At 45.8% G+C, this 14104-nt stretch overlaps 1 protein-coding gene across 1 annotated transcript; it reads left to right on the top strand.

Moving 5' to 3' along the window:
* Window positions 1–5793: 5793 nt before the first annotated feature.
* Window positions 5794–6861, top strand: gpr185b (G protein-coupled receptor 185 b). The gene has a single exon (XM_071894874.2). It carries the CDS (start codon window positions 5794–5796, stop codon window positions 6859–6861), a length of 1068 nt encoding a protein of 355 aa, XP_071750975.2.
* Window positions 6862–14104: the final 7243 nt, after the last annotated feature.

Raw genomic sequence — 14104 nt, 5'->3', positions numbered from 1 at the left:
TCACTGTAAAAGACAGACCAAAGTGTGTGTGTGTGTGTGTGTGTGTGTGTGTGTGTGAGAGAGAGAGAGAGAGAGGGGGGGGTTTAAGTGATGGAGTCAAAGAGAAAGAAAGAGAGAGAGAGAGAGAAAGAATGAGGCCAGGCTTTCTGCTACAAAGCATACCAAAACAGCAAGATGATGTAACAGCTCTCTATTACCCATGGTGCTTTGCTGGAAAGATGAATGGAGTCCGCTATGGAGAGGGCGTCAATGAACACACACACGCACGCACACACACACACACACACACACACTTCATTTGTATTCTAATCATGTGGTATGATTCATACAAACGCAGTCCACAAGAAAAGAAGGCGACACGCCTAAACTGAAGGGAGCAGGAGCATGTGTTTCAAGGAATGTGTGTGTGTGTGTGTGTGTGTGTGTGTGGGTGTGTCTGTGTGTGTGTGTGTGTGTGTGTGTGTGTGTGTCTGTGTGTGTTGCTGCTTCAAAGAAACCAAAAGCGCCTTTCCCATTTCAGTTGTCCTTTAGCTGACGGACAATAAATGAGGAGAGAGAGAGAGAGAATGAAAGAGAGAAAGAATGGGAGAGAGAGAGAGAGAGAGAGAGAGAGAGAGAAGGAAACAGAAGGAATGAGAAACAGTTAAAGAAGGAGAGAGAAAGAATGAAAGAGAGAGAATGGTGAGAGACCAAGAGAGAGCGAGAAACAGAAAGAATGAGAGAAAATGAGAGAGCGATAGAATAAGAAAGACAAGAGAGACAAAAAGAGAGCGAGAAAGAGAAAGAATGAGAAGGAAAGAAAGTGTGTGTGTGTGTGTGTGTGTGTGTGAGAGAGAGAGAGAGAGAGAGGTTGGCAGAGTGCAGAGCGCGTGGGCCGGCTCGGGAGTTTCCTGCACTAAAGGTGTGATGATGTAATTGAGCTCGAGCCGAAGAGAGCCGGGAGAGGAATGTGAGCTCGTGCCTCTTTGACGCGCGCGCATTCCCCCGGTCCTAACGAGGCGGCTCGCATCACGGATCTTACTCACACCAGCCCGCCGGTGTCACACTTTGAAATGACCAAAACCGCGACATTAAAACCTTTGATTAATAACGCCGCGGCCTCCGATCAATGTCATTGATTCATAACACTGCCATCTCAGTATCCAATCAGAAGTGGAGTAGGCTATTTATAGATTATAGGCACCCTAAAGGAAAAAAAAATAATATAATATTGATACTAGGAATTATAGCGTGTCTATGATACTCTATAGTGAGTTTATAGTGATCTTATAGTACCTAATGGCATATTTCATGTCATATATGGTATCACTATAATATTCCTATGATATTCCTATAGGGACTTTTAGTGTTAGTGTGGAATTAATAGTGAGTTTGTAGTGATCTTATAGTAATTTATGGTATTTTTTGGTATTTCCTATGGTGTCACTATAATATTCCTATAGGGATTTATAGTGGTATAGTGAGTTTATAATGACCATAATGCAATATTTTTAATCTCCTATGGTATCACAACAATATCAGGACTTATAGTGTTACTGTGGAACTCAATAGTGATCTTCTAATACTTTATGGTATTTGTTTTTTTGATTTCCTATGGTATCACTATAATATTCCTATAGAGATTTATAGTGGTATATATAGACCTAATGGTAAAGTTAGTTTGACCTTATAGTACTTAATGGTATATATCTAGGCTATATATATATATTTTATCTCCTATGGTATCACTATAAGATTCCTTTAATATTCCTCTAAGGACTAGTTTGCTGATAGTAGTATCATCCTAAATTGTATTAAAGGATTACTATAGCTATTTTTCCTAACACCTAATTCGTAATAGCAAGTAGCCTATTAATAGCACATACTACTCTATATCCAGTCAATCCAACATTTGATTTAAAACATTATCGACTCAAATTCCAGGGATTTGTGTTTATATAAAGCAGCCTGCGCAGTGTGTTTCAATGCTGGACAGCTCCATGCAGCTTGGCAGCCGCTCTGTCTTCATGCATGGCGACACATATGGGTCTACTGAGTGCATATGTGCGTGTGCGTGTGAGTGTGTGCGTGCGCGCGTGTGTGCAATGCAGTGTATGTGGGATACCCAGCAGCGCTCCGGCATTGCATAACACCATACCGCCTGTATAGCGGGTTGACTGGCTGTGCTGCTGCGGACCACAAGCACACACACACACACACACACACACACACACACACACACACACACACACACACACTCTCTCTCTCTCTCTCACACACACACACACTCACAAGTACGCGCACGCACTCACGCGCGCACACGCAGGGCTCCAGGATCGACTATCCTAATGGATTCAGAGAGATTTAGGAAATATGCTTTTAGTTGTTATTATTTTTTTATCTTTTATTTTTTTATCACACCTGATGACGCAATGTCGGGGCGGCAGTTTCAGCCTCCTCTGCTGAGGAATTTAGGGGGAAAAAAACATTGTTTCACACACACTGTCGTTTTGTTTCTATGGATTATTATTCACTATTTGACGCACTGTATTGAACTATACAAAGGAAAAAGTAGAACCTATTTTTATGTATAAGTCCCCTCTGCCTGTGCATCCATTCCTCCGACCTTGTGCATGTGTGTGTGTTTGTGTGTGTGTGTGTGTGTGTGTGTGCGCGTGTGTGTGTGGGTGTAGATGCGTGCAGGGCTATAGGCGGGAGGGTAGAAAAAGAAAAGGGCGATTTAAGTGTAGGGGGGATAATCCTGATGCCTCCGCCGCCTCCGGTGTCCGCCACCCATCTAAACTACAGAAAATAAATAAATAAATAAAATAAAATTAAAATAAATAAAAAAAAATAACAATAAGAGTCGTGTTGATTCCTCTGGAGGGAATTTATTAATTCATTATTCCTCTCCGTGATTCACACACCCGACCATGATGATGACTGGAGTGGAGACTTCTGACGTCAGACGGGGAGAATGATGAGCGCGTCCAATGAGGGCCGAGGATCTCAGCGCGAGGACGGAGCGGAGCTGCCGACAGAAGGCTAATAACCATGCCAACCGAGGAATATAGCGCGCGCCGCTGAGGGAAAGGGGGGAAAGAGAGGGGATATATTAAAAAAAAAAAAAAAAAAAAAAAAAAGCCGTTACCCCCCCCAAAAAAGAACAACAAAAAAGGGAGGATAAGGAAACAACTCGGCAAGGAAAAAAGGAGAGATATCCTCGTTTTCTTGGAGGAAGAAGAAGACAAGGACCTGGTAATTTTCTCCCTCTCTCTCTTTTTCCTCCCCTTCCACCTCCAGCTACATCTCTTTCTGTCTCTGTAGCGCTATCTCTCCCCCTCCTCTCTCTCTCTCTCTCTCTCTCTCTCTCTCTCTCTCTCTCTCTCTCTCTCTCTCTCTCTCTCTCTCTCTCTCTCTCTCTCCCTGTCTCCCATCTCTCCGGCTGGCTCAGGCTCTGCGCTGCAGCTGAATGAAACTGAGGTAGCTATTGTTCTCTTTGCTAAAAATACAAACACAAGTCTAACGGTTTTTAAAACTGCTGGCGGTTGGGGACTGTAACGTGATTTTGTCGCTGGTGGAACCGGGCTTGTATTTGGGCTGCACGGGCTTCCGTTAGCATGGAATGAGCCTTGCGGGGGTTTGGTGGTGACCTTCCCAGCCGTTTGCAGTCATTGACGGTGTGTGTGTGTGTGTGTGTGTTTGTGTGTATGTGTGTGCGCGTGTGTGTGCGTGCGCGCAAGTGCATGAGAGAGAGGAGAAAGGGAGAGATGAAAAATAGGGGGGCGGGGGTGAAGAAAGGCAAGGTGGGGTGGGGGGGTGAAGGAGGGGTGGGGGGGGGGTGTGAGGGGAGAATTTTTGTGAATGGAGCTCCACATCCTTGGCGCGCGCTGGCAGCTCGGCTGAGCTAAAATTAGCCTCGCGATTTCTGTCTGCGTGCGCAGTGTCGATCAGGATCAGAATTCGGAATCCGGACGGGAACCAGGAGGAGGGGGGGGGGGTGAGGGGGGGTTCTGGATGCACGCGCGCACGCACGCACACACGGGCACGCGCTCCACCAGTGAATAGGACAGCTATCGCCGTGCCCCAGGACGTCATGCACCATTTTTAGAGATGCTCTAAAAATAGAATTTGTTGGTGATGGTTTTGACTCTGTGGAAATTGGACGTCTCCTTCCGCGGCCGGCGTCTTTTAGGTAAGAAGAAGAAGAAGAACACCTGATTACAGCTTTGGAGGCTCCGTTTGCTTTTAGTGTTTGTGTTTGTGTCGGTTTCTTGGTCTATATCGCATTGGTTGCATTGTTAAAGGTACCAAGAAGCCTAGATGTGAAAGAATAGCCAAATGCTAACATTTTTGGAATACCTTTGCCTCTGTGTGTGCGCGTGTGCGTGTGTGTGTGTGTGTGAGAGTGTGTGTGTGTGTGTCCGTGTCCACACCTGCTATTGTGCTGCTGCTAATTACCTGTCGGCGTGGCGCGTGGGAGCTGGTGACGTGCATTCCTTGGGTCAAGTGCCTCATTGTTTTCATGAATGAATGAATGAATGAAAGGGTGGGTGGATGAAAGGATGAATGAATGAAAGGGTGGGTGGATGAAAGGATGAATGAATGAATGAATGAAATTAAATATCTTTTCTGTCTATAACTTCACTTTTCGCCCCGTTGTCAAAGGGGGTAGCTGACCATGCCTTCCTCTTCCTCACTCCCTTCCTTCCTTCCCTTCCTTCCTTCCTTCCTTCCTTCCTCACCCTCTCATTTCTCCTCTCCCCCTTCTCATCCTCTCCTCTTCCCCGTCTCCATCTTCCCCCCCCTCCCAAAATCTCTCTCTCATCCTTTCTTTTCCTTTTCCTATCTACATCTTCCATCCTCCGCTTCCTCACCCCCCTTCGTAAATGTAACCTCCTTCCTCCCCGTTTTCCTCTACTCTCTACTTTAAACTTGTGTTTCCCCCGGTCTCGCATTTTCTCTCCTCTTTCTCATCCTCGTTCTACCTGTTCTTCACTCTATCGTCGTTCCCCACGTTTTTTTTTATTAATCGACGTCTCTTACCCTCTCTCTCTTTATTCACATACTCTCTCCTTTTCCTCTCATGCTTGTCACTTCTACATATCACGCCCTCTTCTTCTTCATTTATCTTAATTTTTGCCCGTTTCTCTCCGCTTTCTTGTCATTTTTCTGTCTTCTTTGGCTTTCCTCTCCTCTCTTCACTTCTTTTCTTCACATTTTTTTCACTCCCTTCGTCTGAGCGTTTCCCTGTTATTTCACACATGATCGACTACAACTCCCTCCTTTCTTTCTCCTCCCCTTCTTTCTTTTCCTCCTTCCTTCCTCCCTTCCCTCTCCCCACACTCACCTACTTCCTCTCTCCTCACCTACTTCTGGTCTCTTCTCCTCTTCCCTTACTTCCTCACCCCTCTCCTCTCCTCCTTCCTCCTACCTTCCCTCCTAACTCCCTCATTCCTTACTGCCTCCCTCCTCACCTTTCATCTTTCCTCATCCTTCCTCATCTTTCCTCCCTCCCTCTGCCTCCTTTCCTAACTTCCTCTTTGCACATACTCCCCCGCCCCTCCTTCCTTCTTCCCTACATTCTTCCCATCTTCCTTCCTTCATCCCTCCCTTCTTACCCATCTCCCTCCTCTATTGCTTCTTACTTCCATTCCTTTTCACTTTTCCTTTTCTCCTTTTCATCCAACCCTTCTCCTTTCTTGTTCCTCCATTCCTTCTTGACTCACTCCCTCCCTCCCTTCCTTCCTCCCTCCTTTCCTTCCACCCCCCCCCCTCCCTCCTCCCCTCTTTCTCTCTCTTCTTTCTCCAGCTATGATTCTCTCCCTGGCCGCAGCAGCAGCCATGAGTAGCGGCGGCGGTAGCGGCCTCAACTCCTCCGCCCTCGACCCGTTCGACTCCTCCACTTCCTGGAGTCTCCCCGAGGATCCGTCCAACTCCTCCTCCGACCCCGTGGTGCGAACCCTGACCCCTGACCTCCAGCCGGCGACCACCGCCGTCGCCGTGCAGGAGGTCAGCCCCTGGGATATCGCCTTGTGCGTGACCGGGACGCTCATCTCCTGCGAGAACGCTCTGGTGATCGCCGTGCTGTTCTACACGCCGACGCTCCGCGCTCCCATGTTCATCTTGATCGGCTCGCTGGCGGTGGCGGATCTCCTGGCCGGCCTGGGCCTCATCCTGAACTTTGTCTTCACCTACCTGGTGGACAGCTCGGTGGAGTTCGTGACGCTGCTGTCGGTCGGACTGCTCATCTCGGCCTTCTCGGCGTCGGTCCTCAACATCCTGGCCATCACGGTGGACCGCTACCTATCGCTGTACAACGCCCTCACCTACCACACCGAGCGGACGGTCACCTTCACCTACGTGATGGTGGTCTTCATCTGGGTGTCGTGCCTCACGCTCGGCCTGCTGCCGGCGCTCGGCTGGAACTGCCTGAGGGACGAGTCCCAGTGCAGCATCTGCCGGCCCGTCACCAAAAACAACGCCGTGGCGCTCGCCGTCACCTTCCTGCTGGTCTTCGCCCTGATGATGCAGCTCTACCTGCAAATCTGCAAGATCGCCTTCCGCCACGCGCAGCAGATCGCCGTGCAGCACCAGTTCGTGGCCATCTCCACCACCAAAGGCGTCTCCACGCTGTCGGCCATCCTGTGCGCCTTCGGGGCGTGCTGGCTGCCGTTCGCCATGTACTCCATCGTGGCCGACTCCAGCTACCCCGTAATATACACCTACGCCACCGTCCTGCCGGCCACCTGCTGCTCCGTCATCAACCCCATCATCTACGCCTTCCGAAACCCGGACATTCAGAAGTCGCTGTGGATGGCCTGTTGCGGGTGCGTCCCGTCCAACCTCTCGCTCAGACCCAGGACCTCCAGTGACGTGTAACGGGGACGGGGGTTTCTGTTTGGCACGATGCTTGACGCCGGGTTTAGGGTCGCAGGAGGCAGAGGACGGAACGACGGAAAAGAGATTGAGAGGAGAAGGAAGGAAGGGTGTGAGATAAGAAAAATAAAAGGTGGTTTCCTCTCCTCCTCATATCAGGGCTGGTAGGCTGACGGCGGACGCTCGGCTGGCCACGGTAAAAAGTGGAACTGGCAGGTGAGGGAGAAGGAGGAAAGGAGGAGGAGACTGCGTGGTCCGAGAGAAAAGATAGAGCAGAGCCACAGATAGGACATTATCTGTGGCTCCGAGAAAAGCCAACGCAGTGAGGGAGATGGCGTGAAACCAACTGCAAAAACCTGATTAAGGTAACCTCACGGGTTTAGTGGTGGGTGTTTGTACAGGGCAGGAAGGTGTGGGAGGTGCAGGGGGGGGGGGTGTGTGTCAGGTGACTCCAACAGCTGACCTCCTTTAGGTCCTTGCTCGGAGGGTGGGAGGAGGGAGGCGCGCTTCTCAAGAGTAGCATCGATCTGAAGGTGGGATTTGGGAGGTATAGCCCTAAATCTCCATAGGACCTGAGCTTGGGAAACACTGCATGGTTATGCAATCAGAGGGAGTGAAACAGTCATTTGTTTTCACTGGTGTGGTTGAAATGAAGTGGTCAATGGATAGAAATACAATGAGCTAAATATACACAATGAATGACCCTGAGTATTATCAATGAGCTATCTTTGCAGCGTTCTCCTGTTGGGAAAAAAAAACAAAACAAGAATATTTCCCCCTGTAAACAGTATTTTAACAACAACAGTGTTCCCTTGATCTGATGCAGATTAAGTAATTACTGAGTTTATAGACACAGTGTAACAATAATTAGCTCTGTGTGCTGAGATCCAAATTATACTGTATCCATGATCATTAACATTGTTTGTCTACCAAGCCCATTATGAGTTTTCCCATCGTCAAACAGCACAATCTGCATCCAGTCAAAGAAAGGAAGGAATCTCAATGGATAGCACGCCATGAAGTGGAAAAAATCGTGTCACGATTCAGAGAACAACAACTCTCCCAATCACATATCAGCCTCCTCAAACACAACACTTAGTATAGTCTTCTCATAAGTGACGAGAAATAGTCGACGAAACCTAGAGAGGGGTTTCCATATTTAGGCCGGCGCGTGTCGTCCTTGGCGTGGTGAAATCAAATCTGCTCCCTGCTGGAGGAAAACGGGTTTCTCAGCCAGCCAGCCGGCCAGCCGGCCGGCCGGCCGAGCCGCTGCGCCGTGACTGACTGTGAAGCACAGAGAGCTGAATTCAGCACCAAGGACAGCGCCACTGCAGAGCGCTGCCACCCTGGGAATGCACTCTGCTGCGGGGGGAGAGCGCTGGAAACTAGGCTACGCTGTTCTCTACACCATCTTGACAGAGAAGGGGAGACAGGGTTTAAAGGACCGTTCCAGCCATATTGGACTTTTTAGCTCTTTGTTTTGTTTTTTTTACATTTAATGTTGATTCTGGTTAACAGTGTTTTTAAATAGAGGTTTTACCATACCTCTGAGGCTCATTTGCTCGGTGAAGGTAATCCATCACTGTGAATGAAAAACCAATCAGAACACTAATATCAGGCTATAAACTTTTAGATTTTGAAAGGAGTTCATATCAAGTCTAGTCTATTTATATAGCCCTTTATCACAAGCATGTCTCAAAGGGCTTTTACACAGCATCATACACAGTACATGTCATATACATACATCATATATACATACTACATACACACATCTATGTGATATAGGCTACATACTTAATATACATCATTTACTACATCACAGATACATCATTTTACTAGATTATGAACATCATATACCATACTATAGACCAAATCGTAGGAGTTCATATCATATCATCTTCATAACTTCCGGTTTCTGCCTGTAAACAAGAAGAGGCAAAATTACCGGGAGTGGTTTCCAATTTCTGCTTTTTCCTCTCCAAAAGAAATCTTTCGACCAATAACGTTCTCTGCGGTTACATTAGGACCCGCCTTCTGTCAATCACAACCCAGTAAAGCCAACAGACAGATCAAAGCAGGACGCTTCTGCTTGCTATAGTCCAGAGAATGAAACAGAAATGAAAGCTTATGGGTTTAATTTGCTGGGAGTAACTCATACTTTTAAAAACAACTACAATAATGGAAAATAGCCCATATCACATAACATGATAAAAGCATTGGAAAACAATCTACAGTGATGTAAAACAGTGAGGAAATGCAGGGAATTAGCAAAAAACTCCAATCCCGCTGGAATGGTCTTTTAAGCTCAAAGTCCCTGAAGTGCGATGATGACCCTGTTGTTTCTCTTCACTCAACGTTTCCTCGCCTCTCTCTCACATCTCAACATCAGAAATTATGCATGAGCAAACCAACATATGACCCTTCATCCAGCCTTCTTACATGTGAAAGGTGAAGGCAGCTGGTGCTTTTCAAAGGCAACGGGAACCTCGTCATTTATCTGCAACCGCATAACGCCGTTTAGGCCGATGCGGGTCTAAATTTAGAGACGGCATTCTAACTCCATTGCCCGATTGATTATCCATTAGCTGGAGCTGAGCAAGATCCATAGTCAATAGGTCGTTTGTCATCCAGTCGGATTTGGTAGGCTACAGTACGTCCGACTTGTACTTGTATATATCGCCGTAGTTCTGCAAAAAAACTCTAAACTGGCTGCTTTTTACATTGTTGCCGAGCCATTTTTTTTTTTTACATTTTACAGTACATTTTCAATGCTTAAGCTCGGCCCCATGGTAGTGAAACATGTCTTACATTTATGGGACAAAGTCAGCTATGAAAATGGCAAAATTGGAGTATGAATCTTCTGCAGGGAACAGACGATATGATCTACACAAAGATAAATATATATAATAAGCCTGTAACCAACATCATATGGTCTAAATTCCTCTGGCTGGTAGCTTACGCCTTCCATTTCCGCTACCCTACTTGCAGCCTGTCAGCAGTAGCTGCATATACACACTCATATACACACTCATACACACACACACACACACACACACACACACACACACACTCACACACCGCCCCGCCTAAAAGAAGCAGTGCGGCGCTGCCCAGGGCCCCTCTGAAGGCGCGGCGGGTTAATGAGGAGCGGGAGAGGCGAGGTGACGCGGCGTGAAATGGAAACGCCAGGCGAGACGCGCTTTAACGCAACCTCCGGGTCACGCCCGCCCCCCCTCCCCCCCCCCCCCCCCCCCCGCACGCCGCCACGATGAAGTTATTTCCACCGCCGAAAGGGCATCTTGTAAGTTAAATCCAGCTAATGCTAATAACATCTCGGTAATAAAGCCACCGGGAGCCGGCCTAATGTACAGAGGATGTAGTGGATACGATGAGGATGAAGCTTGAGAAGGGGGGGGGGGTTTATTACCGTCCTCCCTCGCCAATTTCCATTTAAATTATCTAGAAAAGATAGCTTTCACTCTCGCGTTCCTCTGCACAACCTCGGAGAAAAGAGGCGCCAATGACTAAGCTACAGGCGCGCGTCTGGTGCACATGTGTGGGAGGTGCTCTGGCTTTGGGAAAACAAGTGCATGGAAACTGTATGGGCTTGAGTTTCAAACTGTAAACCTAAGATATATATATATATATATATATATGTGTGTGTACGATTCAACATCAGAAAAAAATACAGGTAATCTCTGAAGCGACAGGGAGCCGCTGGTTCAGACGTGTTCCAAATTCAATGCTTTCTACCAAATAAACCACGACAGTAGACGACAACAAAGAATACATGTACACACACACACACACAAGAAAAAAACTTCGAAAATGGCGCAAAGGCGAAGCAGGTATTAAGATCATGGATTCTGTTTTTTTTTCTACCTTGTAAATTAGAACTTAGAGTAGAGGTGTTTTCTATTTTCTGTCCATCAAAGGGAAGTTAGCGGCAGAGTGCTACTCTACTCCCTGTCACCTGTTTTTGTTTGAAAATGCAGAATCTCTTTTGTGTCTGTTGTTTATTTTTTTGGCCTTATTGAAACAAAAACTCCTTCGCAATAATGTCCAAATGTGTTTTGCTGTGTACAAAAAGCCACAATCGAGAGAAAGAGAGAGAGAAAGAGAGAGAGAGAGGTGGTTGGTTTTGAAGGATTTGTAGAATGACTCAACTCTAACAATTTTTTTTTTAAAAACTCATCCAACAAATAGGATGTTTGTGTCTGAGAGAAATATGGGCTGGGGTTTTCCAAGAGAGAGATCTCAGAGACAGTGAATCATGGAAGTAGGACAAACCTAAATATACAGTGAACTGAATTTAAGAGGTTTCACTCTTTTCAAATGCTCCATATCCAGTTTTAGAAGAACAATATTAGACAGTGTGTAGAAGACAGAGGTCCTACAATTGATATATTGTTTTTCTAAAAATGTGTTTTAATTTCATGCCATTTTGTAAGAGTAGTAGAGTAGTAAAAAAATGGCTAATTTTAGAGTGCAATTCTCCATTTGGAAAACTTGTTTTATGAACCAAAAACAACTTGTTCAACTTCAACCCCTTAACCTTAAAGGAAGCCTGTTTAACTCGATCATATTCTACAGTCAGTCAACCTCTCTCTCTCTCTCTCTTTCTCTCTCTCTCTCTTCTTTCTCAATCGCTACATTGATGGAACTGCCTAATGGCAAAAGACTTGCATCAATTATTAAGTGAAATACTTTCAATTACTCGGAGAGCGCTTGCTTTAAGGCTGCCGGAAGCGCGAGACGGATGGAGGCTGGCGCTTTTTTTTTTTTTTTTTTAACGGGAAGCTTGGCTAACTGCGGCGCTGCTGGGGGGTAATTCACTGGGCTGCCAACAGCGCCAGGCAACGCTAATCGATCCCAGAGAGTTAATTGAATCCATTTCACGTAGGAATTTGATGCAGATCCTATTGGCTCACACAGTTCTCCTGTATGCACAATGTGTGAGACTTGCCAGTGTTTGGAGATGCTAGATAGGACACACAGACAGATTTTGGGGAGCTGAAGTCACATCTGGTATAGATCTCCTAGACTCCCATTGTGATTTATGATGCCTAAAAGTTTCAAAAACAGTCTGTATTCGGGCGTTAATGAAGCAGAGCCTTGCGATTTCAAATTTAGAGGATTATTTACTGTGCTGTCTGCTTCTGCCAAGCCCTCTGGATGTAATATTGATGGGGATCTGTGCTAGCACGGCCAACGCTAACATACCAGATGTGGCTGACAACCTAGCCCTCTGCTTTACCTCCCAATTAAAAACGGTGATTAGAATCCTGACCCAGACCTGGATGAAATGTCAGTACATGTCATGGCTTGTTTTAGCCTCCGTTCGTGCCAGATGGGTGGGGTTTACCACAGAGGGTGAACGAATGAACGGCAGAAAGTTTAGACAATCACAGGAAAGTATCTGAAAGTATGCTCTCACCCTTGGTCTGATGAAACCCTTTCAAAACCAGTTGGATAAACTCTAAAAAAAAACCAAGATTGATGTTTTTATGAGTTCCTGAAACGCTGACATTTTGGGTGATATGAGGTTTTCACCCAACAGCGACTATATTTTTTTGATATTTTTCTGTGATTGACACAGTTTGAATTGTCCTTTGACAGTAAAACACCAACTGTCTGGCGCTCCAACAGGTTCAAACAAAATGCTTATTTGATCCAGGTCTGGAGGGACGGAAATCCGCTAATTCAGCATCGTCAAACAAACCCATTAATTGAAATATCAAATTCAGTGTCACTCAGCTGTGAGTGACAGACAGCGGAGTGTGACAGCGATACAAAAGCTGTGTGTTTTTAACAGTGTGTGTGTGACGGTCCCTTCTGGCATGTCCATCTAGTGGTTGTGATAACAATTATAACACTCATCTGTGAATATACCACGACTCAGTCAACCATTCCTGGGGCAGGGGTGGAGCGACCACTCACTGTGTGTGTGTGTGTGTGTGTGTGAGCGTACAAAGTGTGTGTGTGCTTGTGTGTGTGTGTGTGCGTCCTCCCACCGGGATCATAGCCAATTGTAATGAACCATAACTCAACCAACTCTCACTGTAAACACAAACACGCTGAATGGTTTGTCAGCCGCTATACAGGACTATAGTTCATTTTAAAAAGAGAAATACTGTACAAGTGTGTGTGTGTGTGTGTGTGTGTGTGTTATTTTTCTTATGCAATGCTGTATAGAAATGTATATTTTTGTAATGTTCATCAGGGCATGAGTTACACGACATGGTCGCTGCTGTGAGCGCGAGTGTGTGTGTGTATGTGTGTGTGCGTGTGTGTGTGTGTGTTTCTTCCTCTTCTTCTGTGTTCTTCCTATAAACAAATGTCAAAAGTTTCTCGGAAAAAAACAACAAAAAAAAGTCGTGTGTCGGATATGCTGAAAAAGTGCCATATTTTTCGACTTTCTAGTGTCTTATTTTTTTGGTTTGTGTACATACACGTTTATCTGAGGGTGATTCTCATTATGACATCATCAGCTGTCAGGAGGAACAATCTGTAACAAAAAACAACAACAACAACAAAAAAGAAAGAAAAACACTATAGCACTCATCATGGTCAGAAAACGGCAAATGCAAGGTTTGACGATTGGAAGAAGGGAGGGAGGAATGAAAAAAGAAAGAAAGAAACAAACAAACAAACAAAGAAAAAGGAGAAAGAAAGAAAGAAAGAAAGAAAGAAAGAAAGAGAAAGAAAGAAAGAAAAACGCTATAGCACTCATGGTCAGGAACAGCAAATACAAGGTTTGACGATTGGAAGAAGGGATGGAGGAAAGAAGAGAAAGAAAGAAAGAAAGAAAGAAGGAGAAAGAAAGAAAGAAAGAAAGACAGAAAAAGTAAAAAACTATAGCACTCATCATGGTCAGAAACTGCAAATGAAAGGTTTGACGATTGGAAGAAGGTAGGGAGGAAAGAAAGAAAGAAAGAAAGAAAGAAAGAAAGAACAACAGAAAGAAAGAAAAAGAAAGAAAGAGATGGAGTATTCTCTCAGCAGCTGGGTGTGAAACAGGATCCAGGTCTGGACCTGATAGTATTGATCTGCAGGGAAACAGAGACAGAAGGAATCAATCCACCACTCCAAACTATTTTTATTTCTGTAACTTCAGACTCTCTCATTTGTTTGGCAACAGCAGAGCGCCGAAGACGACGTGATGCCAGTTGTTCTGCGACAGAGGGAACGTGAACTGTACCTCCAGAAATAGACGAACAGAGAGAGAGAGAGAGAGGGAGAGAGA

Source organism: Centroberyx gerrardi, chromosome 23 (genome assembly GCF_048128805.1).
Source record: "Centroberyx gerrardi isolate f3 chromosome 23, fCenGer3.hap1.cur.20231027, whole genome shotgun sequence".
Taxonomy (NCBI): domain Eukaryota; kingdom Metazoa; phylum Chordata; class Actinopteri; order Beryciformes; family Berycidae; genus Centroberyx; species Centroberyx gerrardi.
The sequence above is the reverse complement of the archived record's forward strand: the minus strand, read 5'-3'. Positions and strand labels throughout refer to the sequence as shown.

Excerpts from the sequence above, each read along its gene's own strand:
- gpr185b (XM_071894874.2), top strand. The coding sequence starts at position 5,794 with ATGATTCTCTCCCTGGCCGCAGCAGCAGCCATGAGTAGCGGCGGCGGT.